Raw genomic sequence first — 19,557 nt, forward strand, 5'->3', positions numbered from 1 at the left:
GGGGGCAGAGGCGGCGGCAGCCTGTCGACCGCCGCTCCGGGCAGAAGGGGCAGTAGGGCGCTGAGGGCCTCACTCAGTTTGGCCAGTCCCTGCTGCAGGGTGCCAGCCAGCTCCCGGATGGCGTTGGCAGTCTCCTGCTGAGCCCGCAGGAAGTCCAGGGAGGGGTCTGCGGCCGAGGGCGTGGATGGTGGCAGTGGAGGAGGTGGTGGGCTGGGGGACGAGGGTGCCACATGCACCTGCTGAGGTGGCTGGGGTGGTGGCTGCGGCGGCGCGGGGGCTGGGGGCGGCGGAGACAGGGCCAGGCGGGGCAGCTGGACCGTCTGCAGGGCTGGAGGGGGCGGGGACTCACGCTCCTTGGGCGGTGGGCAGCCCCCTTCCTGGGGACTGCAGGAGGGCCGGGCCCACTGCTCGGGGCTGCTGGAGCCCCCCTTGCTGTGGGCTGGTGTCTCTGTGGAGAGAGAGAGAGATGTAGGTAAGGTGACGGTGACGCCCAATGCTGTCTTGATTTCCCCTTTCCACTTCCCATCCACCCTGGCCCCAGAGCCATCTTTTCAACACCCGAGTCAGACCATGCCTTGGAGGAGAACGTAGGGGAGTCAGTATATTTAACAACCACCTGAGGGCTGATGCCGGCCTTAGTGGGAAGGGGGTCCTGGAGGCCCCCTGCTGAGCCAGGCAGGACCAATGTTCTAGAAGGTTCTGAACTCTCTAGACACTCCCCTCACCACACACCTCTCAGGCGCATTGCTGGGCTCTGTCCAGTCAGGTGGTAGGAGTCCTATCTCAGCTGTGGTCTGTACCAGTTCAACCCCAAGCCTGCGGCTCTTGCCCACCTCCTCTCACCTGAGATTTCATTCATGCTCCTCCACTTGAACAGTCTGCCAACAGAGGCTCCCAGGTTTCTGCGCCCAGCCCGAAACCTCTCCTCCAGCTGAGTGCTTGGCATACCCCCTCGATGATCATCGAGCAATGCCTCACCCTCTCTGGCCCAGAGCTGAGGTCCTGGTCCTCCCGCATCCCGGCCCTCCCTCAGCCAGGCATCCCCGTCTCCCGCTGATGACCTCTCCAGCTCTCCAGTCCTTCCTGCCACCTGGCCCCAAAACTTTTCACTCCTTTTCTCCCCCAAGACACCGTCTGTGTGCAGACGGGACTGGCTCTGCCTTCGAACTATTTCAACATCCAACCTGTTTGCTTTGCCCACCTCCACAGCCCCTCCTAGTCCAACCACCAGCATCTCCCACTTGGACCGTGGAAGTCCCGCCAAAGGAACGTGTCAGTTATGCTACCCGCGGAGGACCACATAGCCTCTGATCCCTTTATATGAAATGTCCAAAATTAGGCAATCTACAAGAGACAGAGAGTAGGTGAGTGGTTGCCTGGGGCTCGGCAGAGCTGGGGGTGATGGCTAAGAGGTGTGGGGGTTCTTTTTGGAGCGATGAAACGGTTCTGACATTGATGGTAGTGATGGTTGTACACTCCATGAATATGCTAAAAGCTCCTGCATTGTCTCTTTTAAATGGGTGGCGATAAGGTATGGGAATTGTATCTCAATAAAGGTGTGTGAAAAACACAAGTCAGAGGTGGTCTTTCTCTGCTCAAAAGCTCCCTGGGGCTCTCCTCTCTCAGAGTAAAAGCAAAGCCCTTGTGGCCCCCAAGGCTCTGCAGAATTTGCCCCACTGCCTCCCTGACCTCATCTACACCCCTCCCCTTTGTATCTCATTCACAAGGCCTCACTGGCCTTCTTGTCCTCCACAAACACAACAGGTCTGCCCCTGCCTCAGGGCCTTTGCACTTGCTGTTCCTTGGCCTGAAAAGCTCTTTCCCCAGACACCTGCCTGGCTCCCCCTCCCTCAGCTCCTCTGCTCAAATGTGGCCTCCTTGGGAAGACCTTCCCTGACCTGCTGTCTACAGTAGCTCCCGTCTCTGTCCTTTTCTCTCTCCTAACCCTACCTGATTTCTTTTATACCACTTATCTCCACCTGGCATGGGGTCGCTCTGTGTTTGTTGTCTGTCTCCTCCTCCTGATGTCAGCTCCATCAGGCAGGGCTTTGTTTTGTTCACCGCTGTTTACCCAGCGCCTAGAACAATGTCCAGCACAAAATTTTTTCTTTAATGAAAAAAGAACTGTGGCTTCCAGGGAGTCAGCCCTGATTGGGGCCCTGGGCCCCAGGTCCTTGCCGCAACCCTCCCAAGGCTCCCCAGCACCCACAGGGGACAGGCCAGCCCCTCCTGTAGGCTGCAAGGCCTCAGCTCTTACCCCTTCCTGTCCCTCTTCCTTGGCTCAGGGCCAGTGTACATGCAGTTCCCTCCACCAGGAGTATCCCCCTTGCACGGCCTCTTGGCCAGCTCACAGACTCCTTCTTTGGGGGAATCCTGCCTCCTGCTCCGAGGCCAAATCTGACCTCCCTGCTCTCCTGTCACAGAAACAGCCAGCCACCTCCACCCTTAAATGCTGGGGGGCCAGCCAGGCAGGGGGAGGAGAGGGAGGTGGGGAGAGAGGCGATAACCAGAGCTAACACTTGTTGGACTCTTTCCTGGCCCGGCCCCAGGCAAAGCAGCTAAGCTTTCCTCCTACGTTCTGTCAGTGCATCCTCTTGGCCATTCTCTGGGGGTAGGTGCTGTCATTATTCGCCCATTTTACAGATGAGGAGACCCGAGGCCCAGAGAGATGTCACAGGGCTGGTGAATGGGAGAAGAGGGATTTGAACCCAGGCGGGCTCCAGAACCCATGCTTTTAACCACTCCTCGGACAGGGCTGTGAGTCTCCCTCATAAGGGATATAGGGACTGCTGCTGAAATACCCCACTGAAATAACGCTCTTCTAGCCTACTGAACAATAGAAAGTGGCCCGGCCGTTGTGCCCACAGGGAGCATGGAAGAGACACGACAAGATAATTTATCCGCAACTTTTGGGCCTCAATTTCCCCACCTGTAAATAGGTGTGTGTGTGAGCAAAGGACCAAGTGATCTAATAACACAGCACCTGCCTGAGGGCCGTCACAGGGATTAACTGAATCACCCCAGGCACAGGGTTGAGGCCAGTGCCTGGTACACAGTAAATCTTCAACGCCATTATTGTTTTTGTGTTTTTTTCAAATATTAGGTCAAACAGAAATTACCCTTAGGTCTCCCTCTCGTGTCAACAGAGATGCCTCAGGCTGCCCCAGATCCTGTTCCGGTCCTCCCATCAGAGCAGTTCCTCTTTTATGAGTTTACACAGTGGGTAATCTCCACGTGAAGTTCCAATCAAGGATGCTTTAAGCACATTCCTGCCCCAGGGCCTTTGCATGTGTGGCTTTCTCTAGCTGAAGTGCTGTTCTCCCAGATATCCACTTGGCTCACTTTCTCTATTCAGGTCTCTGCTCATATTCCACCTTCTCAGAGACACCCTCCCAGACTACCCTACCTATAAGCGGCCCCCTTCCATCACTCACTATGCTCCTAACGTGCTTTATTTTTCTTCTTAGTTCTTATCACCTCCTAGTATATGATCTGTTTTGATCTACTTGTTTGTGGTCTGTCTCCAATCACTGGGATGCCAGCTCCATTGTCTTTTTCTCCACTGTATTCCCAGCATCTACCACTGTGCCTGCCTTGAAAGACGTGCTCAATAAATATTTGTTGAATTAACGAAAGAATAAAATAGCTGTACAGCTCTTGAAAAAATACGTTTGCCATCTCTGCTCTGGTTCAATGTGGCCATTCCACAGATAGAAACAATGAGGTCTGAGATTCATATTGAGAACAAGGGTCCCAAGTGACTGGGTCTCTCTCTCCTGCCAAAGACGCTTTCAGGCCTCCTGAATGCCCTGAAGATAAAGTCCAAAGTGCTGACCTTCACTTATACACCGTGTGTGATCTAATTCTGGCAAACCCATTAACTCTCAGTCAATATTAATTGTTGCTGTTATTGCCAGGCAATCTAGCCCAGTGGTTAAGTTAAGGGCATGCACTGTGAGTTGGACACAACCTATATTTGAGTCCCAATTCTACTACTTACTTGCTGTGTGACCTTGGATAAGTGAATAAACCTCTCTGAATCACATGATCCTCAACTTGTTTGATCACTTCCATGTTCTTCCCTTCCTCAAAACCCTTCGGTGACTCCTTATAACACTTAGGATGAAATTCCTCACCTCAGCCTAAAAGGCACCGCATGGTCTGGCCTTTGCTGGCCTCTCTGACCTCACCTCGAAACATTTCCTTTCTTCAATCTTTTTACTTTCCCCCTCCTCTAACTTGGAAACTTCTCAGTTCCTAAACTGAGTAAGCCTTCCTGTCTCAAAGCCACTGTACATGCTGTTCCTTCTACCAGGAACACTTCCTCAGCTCCTCATTCTCACTCTGCGTCTCTGGTGTCTCCTACTCCAGGAAGCCTTCCTTGACCTCCAAGCCTGGGTCAGGTGCCCCTTCCGCACTCCCACAGCTCAGCCCCAGGAGGGAAGGGCTGGGGATGTCTCAGTCACCACTGTGTCCCCAGCACTGCCCAGCTCAGTGCAGATGCTTGGGAAATAGCTGTAGAAGAAAGAATAATCTAGAGTCAAGGCTAAGTGGGAAGTCTTTGTACTCTGCTCTCCACACTTGCCCTACTCATGGCATGACCTTGGGAAAGTTACCAAACCTCTCTGAGTCTTTGATTTAAAAAATGGTAAAACAGTTCATACCTCCCAGCGTTAGTAATCCGATCAAAAGCTAACGGGGAGTATCAGAAGAAGCTGTACTAAGCAATTTATACATATTAACTCATTTAATCTTCACAGCAAGCTTTTGAGGTGGGGACTATTTATTTCATACCCATTTTACAGAGGTGGAAACTGACCTGCAGGAACTTACCCAGAATGACACAGCTGAGTGGCAAAGTTGTGACAGGAGCTCAGACAGTCTGCCTCCATCGTCACTACCTTACATTGCCTTTAATGAAATCCTGTGTGTGCTTTTAATCCCAGTTGTGGACTCTGGAGCCAGGCCTCCTCGGTCTAGGTTCCGTTCAGGACCTGACGGTCATGAGCTGTGAGACTTTGGGCCAGTCATTTCACTTCTCTGAGCCTCAGTTTCCCCGGATTTAAAATGGGCATAATTACAGCACCCGCCTCACAGGGTTGTGAGGATGTGATGAGCCACGGACAGGGCTCGGAAGGGTGCCGAGCACAGAGCTGGCTTGGTGACCGTCTCCTCTGTGTAAGGCGATGCTGAACGAACTCACCTGCCCGTCGGTCCTCCCTGCGGTCCTCGGACAACACGTAGCGTTGGGTGCTGGCACTTGGGGCGGGCGGCTGTGAGGAAGCTGCCCCGGAGGGCTGCTCGGCCCCTGCACCAGCTCCTGGCCCCGCCACGCCCGGCCCCAGGATGGCAAAAATGGTCTCCTCCTCGGCGGAGAAGGCGTCCTCGGCGGCAGGCCCGGCGCCCTGCGTGGAGTGCGGCACGCGGGCCAGCTTCTCCTTGGTGCGGCGCTTGAAGTCATTCCAGCGTTTCTGCACCTCTTGGCCGGTGCGCTTCCAGCTGGTGATGCCGTTGATCTTGGCGGCGATGCCGTCCCACACACGCCGCCGCTCTGCCACGCTCACCCGACGGCTCTGCGCGCCGTAGAGCTGCGGGTAGTGGGCGCGCACCTCGCGGATCAAGATCTGGTTCTCCTCGAACGAGAAGCGCGGCTTGCGCAGCCGGGTGGTCTCTTCCGCTTCGCCCGCCGCCGCCGAGGCCATGGCGCCCCCCGACGCCGCCGTCCGGCCGCTTGGCGCATGGGGGGGCGCCGGCGCTGCGGGCACAGGGCGCACGGCGCTGGCGGGGGCTCGGCGTCCGCGCGCAGCCCGCCCCACCCCGGCCGCCCCGACACCGCCTCCTATGTGCCCGGGGCCAGGGGTTGGAGCGGAGAGTGGCTGGGGGCGACGGGCCACGCGGGACATTCAGAGTGCCTAATAATAGCTGACACCCGCTGAGCGCTCCTCCTGTGCCTCGCGCGGCGCGAAGTGCCACGCCGAGGAGTTAATGGAAATTGGGGGAGGGTCTGGAGGGGTGGAGGGAAATGAGAAAAAGCGAAAGAAGAGGGGGTGTCTGCAGGAGTTAGAGGAGAATGGGGGCATAGGAGAATGCGAAATGGAGGGAGAACGAGGGTGTCTCGGGGGTCGAAGAAGCATGGGGGTGATGGGGGTAAGGAGATGCTGAAGGAGAGATGCAGCAAGAAGGGGGGATCTGGGGCAGAGGAGCGCTCTGGGGGTTCCGGGGCAATAGGACGTCTGTAAGAACGGTATGAGAAGGGGTCCTCAGAAGGGATGCCCAGGAATAACGGTGAGTTGGGGGCTTCTAGGGCAGTGGAAGAGCTGGGACTATAAAATACGAGGGATTGGGGTCTGCGGGGATTGTGGGGGCTCTGGGGACTGCCGGGAATTAAGAGGAGTCTGAGGGTAATGGGGTCCGGGAGTAAGAGGGGACGACGGAGGCGATGGGGGACTCCAGGAAGAGTGAGGGTCGTGGAGGGTGGGGACCGAGTCGGGCCGCGGGTCACTCACCGGCGCCGCCGCAGCCCCCGCCTGCCCGTCGGTCAAGGCTCGGGCTTCTGCGGCCTCTTCCCTCCCCCCTCCTCTCTCTTCCCCCTCTGGGCCCCGCCCCCGGCCGCCCCAAGAGCCATGGCGCAGGCGCACCTAGCGCCAGTCAGCCCCCAACGCCCTTACCCGCTTGAGTTTCACGCTCCTCCCACGGCGCAAGCGCAGAATTGCCTTCCACCGGCCTCCCCGAGCGGGGCTTAGCTGCGCAGGCGCAACATTAGCGCTGCGTTAGGTCCCCAGCTTCTTGATGCCTCAGCGGCGTACGCGGAAAACTCTGTCCACGCATGCGCGCCCCTGGCTCCCCACTAGCTTTGGTACCCCGGGCTCCGTCCCTGCGCAGGCGTAGCAATCCTTGGAGGAGGTGAGAGAAATGATGGAGAGAGAGCGCTGAGAACAAGCGGCGTCCTCGCCTTTCTGACAGTCTTCCTGCCCAACCCAGCGCTCTTACTCTGCTTGCATCTCTTTCTCTCGGAGAAAGGAGAGGGAGACGGCGCTAGGGGGGGGAAGCGCTCCGTTTCCATGACAACTGTGTGGGTGGGGTGGGGGCGTACGAAAACCCGATTGCCTCCGGCTCGTACCTGCCCCGGCGCGGGGCTTGCTCTGGGTCCGCCAACCAACTATTACCAGTTGGGGCGGGGCACCCTGGGGATATTCCACCTCAGGCGGGTGCAGTAGCCATGGCAACCCGTCAACCTTCCAACCGTGCCCGGGGGGGCCCCCTTGTCCACACACTGACGTCATGGCGCGGGGAGGGAGGGTGATCCTGGCACAGGTATGACTTTAAGCAAATGCACGGAGGCAGGAATGAATCTAGAACACGGGTTGGGTGAGCTGGAAGAAAGGATGATGGAATTAAGTCGGAGCGAGAAATTTGTTTTGCATCCTGCAGGAGTTCTCAAGGTCATTCAACAAACGGTGCTTCATTCATCTAGTCAACAGTTATTGAGCACCTATGTGGTTCCAAGTGCAGTGAATACAAAAGACAAAAATCTATGCCCTCACAGAGCTCACTAATTTTAGTTGGGAGTAACAGACAATACGCAAAATAAGATACGTAAGTGAGGGGCGCCTGGGTGGCGCAGTCATTAAGCGTCTGCTTTCGGCTCAGGGCGTGATCCTGGCGTTATGGGATCGAGCCCCACATCAGGCTTCGCTAGAAGCCTGCTTCTTCCTCTCCCACTCCCCTTGCTTGTGTTCCCTCTCTTGCTGGCTGTCTCTCTCTGTCAAATAAATAAATAAAATCTTAAAAAAGAAAAGATACATAAGTGAGCAGGTGATGAGTATTACGGATAAATATGGAGGTAGGAAACGGGGTTTGGGACTACAGTGCTCATGTGTATGTCTGTAATTTTGAAATAAGGTGGCTTGGGGAGACCTCCCTGAGAAAGTGACATTTGAGTAGACACCCGAAGGAGGTGAGGGAGCAAGTGCCCCCAGAAGCAGGACCGTGCCTACTATGTTCTAGGACCGCAGAGGAGGCCAGTAGGAAGGGGAGGGCAGGGAGGTAGGTGGCAGAGGTTTCATGGATCCCCGTAAGGACAACGGCCCTTACAACTGAGTGGGAGTCACAGGCGGGCCCCTGAGCAGAGGAAGGGCACATGAGCTGATGACTCTGGTTTTAGTAGGACTCCTCCGGGGGGAACTGAGTTTAGAAAGCGAGAGTGGAAGTTGGGTGCCCAGTGAGTTGAGGAGAGAGGTGGTTCAGGAGAGAGGTGGTGGTAGTTCCAGCCAGGGGGGGTAGCCATGAGGTGAAGTGAAGCATAATGGGGTACAGGAACTGTGAGAAGGAAAGGAGTCGAGGGTGACTCCAATGTCTTTGTCCTAAGCAGCAGGAAGGTTGGAGCTACCAGAAGCAAAGAAGGGCTGGGCTGCAAGAGGATCAAGAGTTCAAGTTTGGGGGCACCTGGGTGGCGCAGTCATTAAGCGTCTGCCTTCGGCTCAGGGCGTGATACCGGCGTTCCGGGATCGAGCCCCACATCAGGCTCCTCCACTGGGAGCCTGCTTCTTCCTCTCCCACTCCCCCTGCTTGTGTTCTCTCTCGCTGGCTGTCTCTGTCAAATAAATAAATAAAATCTTAAAAAAAAAAAAAAAAGAGTTCAAGTTTGCCCAAACTTGAGATGCCCTTTACTCCACCACGTACCAATGTCAGATAGGCAGTTGGATATTTGAGACTGGACTTCAGGGGAGAGGTTCAGGCTTGAGATATAACTTTAGGAGTTGTCAGTGATTAAATGACATATAAATCCCTAAGAATAGGGGAGGTTAGAGAGGGAGGAACTATAGGTAAAAGTCCATGGCCTGAGGCTGGGGCACTCCAGGGGACAGGGCTGGCATCAGCAAAAGGGGTTAGCAGGTGCATTCAGTGAAACGAGAGGAGAACCAGGGCTGTCTGCTGTCCTGGAGGCCAAGTGAAGGGCACAATTCAAGAACGGAGGAAGAATCAATGAGGCCAAGTGCTGCCTAGAGGTCAAGTCCAGTGAACCTGAGAACTGACCACTGGGACCAGCAGTATGGGAGTCATTAGTGATCTCAAAGAGGGCAATTTGGGTGATGTGGATGGGTTCAAGAGAGGGTTTATTGGGGCACCTGGGTGGCTCAACCGGTTAAGCATCTGCCTTCTGCTCAGGTCATGATCCCAGGGTTCTGGGATGGAGCCACTTGTCCGTCCGTCAGGCTTCCTGCTCGTTGGAGTGTCTGCTTCTCCCTCTCCCTCTACCCCTCCCCCCACTCATGCTCTCTCTCTCTAATAGATAAATAAAATCTTTTTTAAAAAAAGAGGGTTGGGGCACCTGGGTAGCGCAGTCGTTAAAGCGTCTGCCTTCGGCTCAGGGCGTGATCCCGGCGTTCCGGGATCGAGTCCCACATCGGGCTCCTCCGCTAGGAGCCTGCTTCTTCCTCTCTCACTCGCCTGCTGTGTTCCCTCTCTCGCTGGCTGTCTCTCTGTCACATAAATAAATAAAATCTTTAAAAAAAAAATTAAAAAATTAAAAAAGAGGGTTGATTGATTGATTGATTGATTGAGAGAGTTTGGAGAGAGCCAGTGTAGATGGTCCTTTCTAGCCCAGCAAAAGGGTATATCTGGAAGACAGCCTGGGATCTCGAGAGGTTTATTTAAGATAGGAGTGGTAATAATATGTTGTGTGCCAATTCAGGATGATTCAGAAGAGGGGAGATTGACGGTGCAGATGAGGGAGGGGAGAGTGTCTGGAGCAATGTCCTGGAAGAGGCATGGTGCGTGGGACCCAGGGCAGGAGTGGAGGGTGGTCTAAGGGGCAGGAGCTGTTCCGCCACAGAAAACAGCGGGATGGGGAGGACAGGGAGGCAGGCAGGAGGCAAGATGTGATGTCAGGAACATGTGAAGGTTCTCTTCTGTTCCCTACGTTGTCTCAGGAGAGTGGCAAGCAGGGTCTGAGGTGAGAGGGAGGTCCTGAGATTAGGGAAGACGCAGGAGAAAGCCCTGAGATAATGAATGAGTGGCCAGGGAAATAGGACAAATAGACCCAATCATTCAAGGTCATTGGCTTTGAAATTGGAGGGAGTTGGGTTTTTCTCTGATCACATTACTCTGAGTGTGTGTAGGGGCACAGTGGGTCACAAGGTGACTTTCACTGGGGCTGGGTTTATGTGAGGTCCCACCATGTGCCCCATGAGGAGTCAGGGTCCAGGGGTCAGGGGCAGCCCATGCCGGGCCTGTGGGCAACGTTAAGAAGCTTGAATGAAATCCTATAGGCAGTGGGTTCTGAGCAAGGAAGGACAGAGTCTGATTTGTGCTTTAGAAAGACACCACCCCTCTCCACCCGTCTGTTGTATAGAGTAGATGGGAAGAGGGAAGCTTATTGGCTAGACTCAAAGGAGAAATCTGGGGCAGGGGCAGGAGGGGGAGAGGAAGCGGGATGGAGGAGACTGGGCAAGGACAGTGGGAAGGGTAGAAATGAATTGAAAGACATTCGAGAGGTAGTATGTACGGGGCATATGACTGTCAGTTGGGGGAGGGGAAGGGAGCCCTGTAGGTGACAGCGGTATTCTGGTCTAGGTTCCGGTTGGAGGTATGGACTCGGTTAGGACATGGTGAGTATAAGGTGCTCAATGGGTATTATGGGTTGAATTTTTCCCCCAAAAGAGATATGTTGAAGTCCTAACCCCCAGTACTTCGGAACATGACCTTTTTTGGACATAGGGTCCTTAGAGATGTAATCAGTTAAGATGAGGTCATACTGGAGTAGGGGGCGCTCTTAACCCAACATGACTGGTGTCCTTATAAAAAGAGGAAAGAGGTACACAGAGGGAAGACAGAGACAGAGATTGGAGCGATTCTGCTGCATGCCAAGGAAAGCCTGGGGCAGCCAGAGGCTGCAAGAGGCAGGGAAGGATCCCCCCCTGGAGCCTTCAGAGGGGGAACAATACTGCCAAGACCTCGGTTTTGGATTTCTAGCCTCCAGAACTGGGGGAGTACCTTTGTGTTTCAAGTCCCTGGTTTGTTGTAGTTGGTTATGACAACCAGGGGAAACTCACACGCTGGGCATCAAAAGGAGGCATCCAGGACGCTGGTGGCCCCACAGAAGACTGGGTTGGGGGAAGTTGGACCTAAATCAGGTCTGGAGCTCATGAGAAGGCCGGAGTCAGAGAGCCACGGGCAGAGGTGAGGCGTGTGGAGCCCTGCAGTCGTGGGTATAGGAGGTCAGAGAGCAAGGGCCCTGGGCTGGGGGTAGATCAGGGAAGCCTTTCTAAGGCTTGCTTTCCAAACTGTGGGTCCTGAAAAAGACTTAACGGGTTGCAACAAGCATTAAAGAGACAAAAATAAAGCAGAACGGGAAAAAAGTCAGACTGTGCCGTATGGAGTAAGGTAAGTATTACCCTGAGGAACTTTGGTTTGTTATAACTTTGGTTTGCTATATATTCGTAGGTTCTTGAGACATGTCTCAGGATAGTGGAAATTGCTCAACTCCGGAGCCAGCCTATCAGGGTTCAAATTCTCCCACTTACTTGTTAAGTAATGTTCGATAGCTTACTTAACCTCTCCGGGCCTTACTTTTCCTCTCCGGAAAGTGGGGATTAACCCCAGAATCTACGTCATTGGACGGTGATGGGTCAATATGTACCAAGTATCTGAGCAGCTCCTGGTTGTAATAATTGTCCCGCTAATATTACCAAGATTATTATTCGGTGAAACTTTTGTTCCGGGTGTGTGTGCGTGTGTATGTTGAATCAAGATGCGAAATGAATTTCTCGTTGTGGTTTGCAGTAAAAAGTGAAAGGAACAGAATTTAGGAGAGGAAGTCTCAGCTCTGTTCTTTAAACCTGTCAACTAATTGGCTCAGGCCCACCCCGATTATCCAGGATAATCTTCCTTACTTAAAGTGAACGAAATATACACTTTAATCGCATCTACAAAATACCTTCGTGGCAACACGAGGATTAGCGTTTCAGTAGCTGGGGACTGTAGCCTCGCCAAGCTGATACATCAAACTGGCCACCATAACCACAGACGTAATCAACAAATAAGCAGTCAAGCCTGCTGGTTGGTGGGAGGTGTTAAGGAGGAAAGAGAAGGAGAACAGGGTAAGAAAGATTAGGAGTGTAAGGATGGGAAGGCCTCACAGAGAAGGTGACATACAAGCAAAGAACCATAGAAAGCAAGGAAGGAAGCCATGTGACTATCTGGGGCAAGGGCAATCCAAGGAGGGGGAATGGTACGTGCAAAGGCCCTGGGGCAGGAATGTTCCTGGAGCATTCAAGGAACAGGGAGGAAAGAATGGGTGGGAAAAGAGGTCTAAGAGAGAGGCCAAGACTTGGGCTTTTACTTAGTGAGGCAGGGCTCTGAGCTGAGGAGGAGCACCAGCGGACTTGGGTGTTCATGGCATCACTTTTGTTGGGTTTTGAAGCATACTCTAGGAGGTCAAGAGCAGAAGCAGGGTCACCAGTGAGGAGGTGACTGCCTCAGTCCTGGTGAGAGGTTGTGGGGATTAGATAGGTAGTACCGGGCTCGGGGGAGATGGTCAGATTCTGGGAGTATTCTGAGGGTAAATCAGACAGGATTTCTGTTTTGGATATAATGGGACATAGAGCAAGTGATGCGTGATGAGAGTGGAATCTGGGAGAAAGGTTTGTATTTGTCGGGGTGACTGACAGAGGAGAGGGAAGTATGGATGGGAGGGGAGAGGGGAAAAGGAAGAAAGGGAAGATAAGGAGAGGAAGGGAGGGAAGAGACCAAAAGGACAGACTGAAAGACACAGAAAGCAACAGGAAGAGAAACCTAAAAAGTGATCTCTCAGCGTGGTCAATGCAGATTAAAGTTAAAAAGACGTATAAAGCTACCTTTTCCTCTGCTTCGTATGAAATCCTCCAGAATGGGGACGCCTGGGGGGCTCAGTCGGTTAAGCATCTGCCTTTCGGCTCAGGTCATGATCCTGGGGTCCTGGGGTTGAGCCCAATGTCAGGCTCCCTGCTCAGCGGGGAGCCTGCTACTCCTTTTCCCTCTGCTGCTCCCCCTGCTTATGCGCTCTCTCCCTGTGTCAAATAAATAAAATCTTAAAAAAAAAAAAAAAAAGAAAGAAAGAAAAAGAAAAGAAATCCTCCAGACTGCCCCGATTCTGGTCAACAGTGGAAATCAGCTTCAACTTCTAGTTACACGTCCCCAGGACACTTGGACCTCCACGGGTACACAAACTCAGTTTCCGAGACCCACAAAATGGTAGGCAGCCCTGCGCACAGTGGCAACCTGAGGTTCAGGGATTCAACCTTAGGCTCGCACGCTTCAGGGCACAATGGGAACTCTGTGGGGTTCTAGATCAATCTTTAGTGGCTCTGATTTTCCTTCCCCAGCGCTAAGTGGGTGCAGAACTGCGCCTTCCAAGCCGAAAGTGAATCTGGAGGGAGGAGTCACTTCCAAGCATTCGCTCCTCTGCACGGAGTGCAGCCTCTGTCTCCTCCTCTGTTCTGTTTGAGAAGGCACAGAGTGGCCGCACGAAGCCCCTGAGAAGTTTCTGGTTGCCCTCCCAGCCCACCCTGCCCCTTGTCTGCCTGCTCTGAGCCCAGGAGGCTGCCTCATGAGCTGTCCATCTGCCTAGCTGCCTTGTCTCTGTGTTCATGGGGGGCGGGGGAGGTGCTGGAGGACGCCAGCCCGCTTGCATCCTGCCTCAACTTACCCACACTTGCAGAGCTCCAGACGCCTCACTTCTGCCCATGGCTCCCTGTCTCCAGCCTACTCATGAGCTGATTTAGACCGAGCCCCCCTCTCAACCCAGACTCCCCCTGGAGTGAAGAGCATTCTGGAAGCCTTCCCTGGATGCCCCATGTATTGGTTTCTCCGGGATGCCTCAGCTTCCAAGGGCAGCCATAACAATACCACAAAGTGGGTGGCTTAGAACAACACAAATGGGGGGCACCTGGGTGGCTCAGTCTTTAAGCGTCTGCCTTCAGCTCAGGGCGTGATCCCAGTGTTCTGGGATCGAGCCCTGTATCAGGCTCCATGCTCCGCTGGGAGCCTGCTTCTTCCTCTCCCACTCCCCCTGCTTGTGTTCCCTCTCTCGCTGGCTGTCTCTCTCTCTCTGTCAAATAAATAAATAAAATCTTAAAAAAAAAAAAAAAAAGAACAGCACAAATGTACTCCCCCAGTTCTGGAAGCTAGAAATCCTGAAACCAAGCTGTTGGCAGTGCTGCACTCCCTCCGAAGGCTCTAGGAGCCTTCCTTGCCTCTTGCAGCCTCTGGCTGTCCTGGGCCTTTTTTTTTTTTTTTTTTTTTTTTTTNTGGGCGTTTTTTTTTTTTTTTAAGATTTTATTTATTTATTTGAAAGAGAGAGAGAGAGGGCACATGAGCAGGGGGAGGGGCAGAGGCAGAGGAAGAAGCAGACTCCCCGCTGAGCAGGGAGCCCCACGACTCTGGGCTCAACCACAGGACCCCAGGATCATGACCTGAGCCGAAGGCAGATGCTTCAACAACCGAGCCCCCTAGGCCCCCACTTTCCTCTTCTTACAAGGACACCAGTCATGTTGGGTTCAGAGCGCCCCCACATGAGCAGGGGGAGGGGCAGAGGCAGAGGAAGAAGCAGACTCCCCGCTGAGCAGGGAGCCCCACGACTCTGGGCTCAACCACAGGACCCCAGGATCATGACCTGAGCCGAAGGCAGATGCTTCAACAACCGAGCCCCCTAGGCCCCCACTTTCCTCTTCTTACAAGGACACCAGTCATGTTGGGTTCAGAGCGCCCCCTACTCTAGTATGACCTCATCTTAACTGATTACATCTCTGATGACCCCATGTCCAAAGAAGGTCATGTTCTGAACATGTTCTCAACATGTTCTCAACATGTTCTCAACCCCATGTCCAAAGAAGGTCATGTTCTCAACATACCTTTTTTGGGGAGGGAACAAAATTCAACTCCAAGCACCCATGGAGCACCTTTTGCTCTCCATGACCTAACTGACCCCATACCCCCAACCGGAACCTGGGGGCAACCGCATGTCACCCTCACATCTCCCTTCCCCTGGGCATCCCAGGAGGCAGCCAGGATGTTATGACTCGTGGGGAGGCTGGGCTGAGTGGGGAGCTGGGTCTCAGTCCCGTGTGGAGGTCATGAGAAGCCTGCCAGGGGGGAGCCGTTGGCACAGGTGCACGGAGCTCTGCGGGCGTGAGGTGCTGGAGGAGACGGAGCTCGGGGTCCATTGTTCCCTTGGCTTTAGTGTCCTCACCTTCTGTCAGCTACCCTGCGACTTACTCATCTGTTGAATAAATCACTTAACTCATTATAAAAACAAACCCCGCCAGTTTGATAGCCACTAATTGCTCCTCTCCAGCCCTCTCCTCGGAGCCCCATCGCAGGTGTCTAGAAACTTCCAGGATGCGTCACCTTGAGAAGCGCTTGTGGATGTCCGCACGAGCCTCCCATCCTCCACACTCCAGACCCACCTCAGCATCTTTCTTTCTCACCTCTCTGGGTCTAAAGTGCACCCCCCCACCCATTGTAATGCCCCCAAGCATGGCACGTGACCTCTTGTCCCTTTCCTACCTGGTGCCCACGCTTTGTCAGACACGGTCCCTTAAACTAGGAAGCTCTCCTCCATCGCCCCATTTGAAAGACCATCGCCTTGCTGCCCGATGAGGCTCTCTCTTTCTCCGGGGCTCCCCCTGCTGCCTGGGGCCCACCACAGCTCTGGGGTGGGAGTGTCCTCTTTTTATCTATCTTTCAGCTTCACTTGGGGGTCTCTGTTGTGCGCAGAGCTGTGTTTTTGGAAAAGCTGTGTTTGATGGGGTCCTGAACCGGGCTCTTTGGTTCTCTGTGTGACTAGCGTATGTACGAAGGGGCCCACAGTGCAATTCTGGGGATGTGCCATGAAGGTCAAGTTCTCCCCAGAGTCTGCAAGATTCTTAACTGCCCTCCCCATGTGACTCTGATCTTCGCTCTTATCACTCGGCCAGCCTCCTGCCACCGCAGGGCCTTTGAACCTGCCGTCCCCGCTGCCCGGAATGCCATTCCTCCACATAGTCTCCATAGTCTCTGCTTGCCTCATTTCAATTGGATTTTGCTCACATGCCACCTCCACAGAAAGGCCTTCCCTGACTGCCCCGTAGAAAACAGTCTCTCTTTTCTCCCTTCATCCCTTCACTCTTTCCTGCGGAGCTCTTCTCACCCACCTGACACGTTATTACGTGGTTGTTGATGGATGGTCAATGCGCCCCCTGCCCCACAAGAAAGTCAGCTCCGCGAGGGCAGGAACATCATCTGCTTTGTGGCCTGCTGTACCCACCAGTGCCTCGAAAGGTGCCTGGCACCAAGTAAGTGATCAATAAATATTTGTGGCCCGGTGGAATAAAAGAAACCCTGAGATGATTTGTGCGTGTGTACATTTCCGAGGGGCCAGGGACCATATTTTCCGTCGCCTCTCCAAAGGGGGTCTGGGAGCCCAAAGTTTAAGAACTACCATAAAGTTGGTCCTGGAAGACCTGTGGTCTAGCAGGGTGGGAGAGGGACCCCTGGACAGAGCCCCAAGAAGGACATGGAAAAGGAATCTGGGGTTAAGGGGCGCCTGGGTGGCTCAGGTGTTAAGGATCTGCCTTCGGCTCGGGGCGTAATCCCCGAGTTCTGGGATCGAGCTCCATGTTGGGCTCTTCCGCTGGGAGCCTGCTCCTTCCTCTCCCACTCCCTCTGCTTGTGTTCCCTCTCTCGCTGGCTGTCTCTCTCTCTGTCAAATGAATAAATAAAATCTTAAAAAAAAAAAGGAATCTGGGGTTAAGTTGAAGGCTGGGACGTGGGGGACCAGTTCCTAGCTGACCTGTGTCGGGGGACATGGGGGGGGCACGTCATGAGAGGGACCCAGGACCCCTTCTTGTTCTGCTTCCTATTTCCCCAGCAATGGGACAAACGTGGTTCCCTCCCCCAGCCTCCAGTTGATAAGACAGAACAAGAGTGATTTCAAAGACAACCAGAAACGCTCTTTATTCACCGGAGCTGAACACCCGGGCCCCAGCCCTGAGCCCCAAAACTGAGCAACTTAAAATCTGACCGGAGCTCTTTCTTTTCTTTGCCCCTAAAAGAAAATCTAGGCAGTAGCCTTCCCCATCTGGGCACTAAAACCCCTTTCTTGTCGGAGCTTCGTTGATTTAAGTGTTGGAGGATGAAAAAAAAAAATGGGAGGAGAAAAAAAAAAAGGTCTTTAGCAAAGGATGGGGATTTGAAAGGTGGGTGGGAGGCAGTGGAGGGACTCCCTCCTGCTGGGGGAAACGCCCATTGGTGATTTGCGGTTGAGGGCGGGAGTGCAGTGAAACAGAATCAACAAGAAGGTCGATCAGGGGGAGTTGAAGGGTGTCAGCGTACCCCAAGGCTCTTCGCTCCTAGATAAGCCTTGGAAGACCAAGTGCTTCCCACCCCTGCAGCGTGTCCCCTCCCTTCCCCAGCTCTTGATGGATGGGCTGCTGGGGCAGGGAAGGAACAGTTCAGGGAGGTCCGTGATGAAACCGTGGGTCTACAGGTGGCTGAAGAAGGTGGACAAGGCGGGTCTCAAGTCAGAATCCCATCTTGGAAGTTCTTGGGCTAGAGTGTCCAAGCCAGTCTTGTTCACTCTCCAAATTCTAAGGGTGGGCCTGGGAGAGCGCGCTGGGTCCTGTAGGTCCCACGGTCCAAGAAATTCCAGAAGGAATGGAACCATGGGGCTGAGAAGTCAAGGGGCCAGGGCTTGTGTCACCAGCAGCCCCAGAAAGACGAAAGATCCATGAACCGGGGCCCAGAAGGAGCCACAAGGCCGTGCGGTCCAGGGGCAGCGGTCCTGCCGCACCCAGAATCCACAGACACCCCTAGTTCTGAACCCCAAGGCCTGAGAGGTCCCAGGGGGCAGAGGTGGCCTGGCTCCCCAACGGCCTCCATTGTTTCAGGATCCAGAAGGGATGTAGCTTGGGGAGCCAGAAGCTCCCAAGGACTGGGTGAGTCGGGGGAGGGTCCGGGGACTTGGCAGGGACCGAACCAGGAGGGTTGGGGGGTGCGGGGTGGGCATCTCGCGGTCCTCAGCGCTTGACCTTGCGGCCGGCCGAATTGCGGCCGCTGCGGCGGTAGAGAGACTGCTGGCCGCCGTTGAGCGGGCAGTACTTGAGCGTGTGGGCCTGGCCCCCGGTGGCCCCGCACAGGGGACACACATAATGCCGCAGGATGGGGCACACCACCACGCCCTCTGGGGTCTTCAGCTGGTGGGAGGAGTAGACGTGGCGCGATTCCCCGTTGTGCTTGCAGAAATTGCACAGGGTTGCCAGGCCTCTGCTGGCCCCCAGCCCTCCCAGACCCTGCTCCTGCCCCAGCAGGGACCCCGGCTTCGGCTCCCCATTCCCCTGGGCCTCTGGCCTTTGCCCCCCACTCTGGATCAGGGCCAACACCACCTGGCTCAAGTTGAAGTAGTCCTTCCACATGTCAAAGGGCGGCAGCTGCATGGCTCCCAGGCGGAGGCGGGGGGCGGCTAGAGGGAGGCCAGGGTCTGGGGGCCCGTGGGCAGGAGCAGCAGGTGCTTTTCTGGAGCAGAGAGGAGCTGCACCCCCCTTTTATACTCCCCCAAAGACCCTTCTAAGCAAAGGTGGAGCTTAGGATTTAAAGGGCCCACTGCCTGCCCACGATCCCCATCTGACTGTAATCCCTCACAGAGATGGGGAAGGAGGCCTTCCCCTTGTCTCTGCTGCTTGCTGGCCTCCAGGGTGCCCAGCGACTTCTGGAAAGGCCCTTCCTTTCCCTGGGCCTCCGTTTCCCTACCCATTCCCATGTGTGCAAATGCCCCCTCGTGCCCATCCTCCCTTACTCCCAGGCTGGGGGGCCTCCGTATACTCCAGAACCATTTCTGATAATAATAACAGGTCCTCACCAAGAGCCGGGCGCTGTGCTGCACAGTTACGTGAGTGATCGGATCTCATTCTCACAACGTCTGTGTGGGAAACACAGTTGTGAGCCCCACATGATAGACGAGTTACCTGAAGCTCAGAGAGGGATACTCACTGGCCTGGAGTCACAGAGCATGCAAGTGTCCGAGCTGGGACTCTGACCCAGGTCCTGAACTGGGAGCCGTATATTTAACAAATATTTTTTGAGTGCACACTACGGTGTTCAATGTTGTAGAAATGAGGTCTATGTTCTAGAAATGAGCTGTATGAGATCCACATGCTTTGAGCCTCATAACCCCTTGGGAGGTGGGCATGATCACTTGCAGTTTATAGAGAAGGCTATGAAGCTCAGAGAGGTTAAGGAATCTACTTAAGGTTGCTCAGCAGGGAAATGGCACAGTTGGAATTCACAATCAGTCTGACACTGGAAATACTGGGTATTGATCTTAGAGGCAGTGGAGGACCGTGGCCTGGTACAGTGTTACTTTGAACGCCCCACCGTGGCCCGGTGCATTGTCCCACATCCTACCTAACCTTGGGAGCCAGAAAAACCTTGCCTCCTGCCCACACCCCCTCCAGGGATTCTTCCTCCACTAACCTCCATCTGTCGCCTTGACCATTCAGGGCAGAGTCACTGAAGCTCTTTATGTTGGATGCTGGAAACTCG

General features: G+C 54.3%; 2 protein-coding genes across 2 annotated transcripts in view; both read right to left on the reverse strand.

The window, feature by feature from the left end:
• The window catches only part of LOC121103505 (Myb related transcription factor, partner of profilin), a 7,524-nt gene extending 1,776 nt beyond the window's left edge, over positions 1–5,748 (reverse strand). The window contains exon 1 of the mRNA XM_040634186.1: positions 5,204–5,748. Coding sequence (XP_040490120.1) covers positions 5,204–5,702 — 499 coding nt within the window. The 5' untranslated portion in view covers positions 5,703–5,748. The remainder of the gene's footprint in view (positions 1–5,203) is intronic.
• A 12,287-nt stretch (positions 5,749–18,035) lies between these two features.
• NANOS2 (nanos C2HC-type zinc finger 2) lies at positions 18,036–18,452 on the reverse strand. Its single transcript, XM_008684623.2, has one exon. The coding sequence runs from the start codon at positions 18,450–18,452 to the stop codon at positions 18,036–18,038; it is 417 nt and encodes a 138-aa protein (XP_008682845.2).
• Between the last annotated feature and the right edge of the window lie 1,105 nt (positions 18,453–19,557).

This window comes from Ursus maritimus, unplaced genomic scaffold (genome assembly GCF_017311325.1).
Source record: "Ursus maritimus isolate PB19 unplaced genomic scaffold, ASM1731132v1 scaffold_19, whole genome shotgun sequence".
Classification (NCBI taxonomy): domain Eukaryota; kingdom Metazoa; phylum Chordata; class Mammalia; order Carnivora; family Ursidae; genus Ursus; species Ursus maritimus.

Excerpts from the sequence above, each read along its gene's own strand:
- NANOS2 (XM_008684623.2), bottom strand. The coding sequence starts at position 18,452 with ATGCAGCTGCCGCCCTTTGACATGTGGAAGGACTACTTCAACTTGAGC.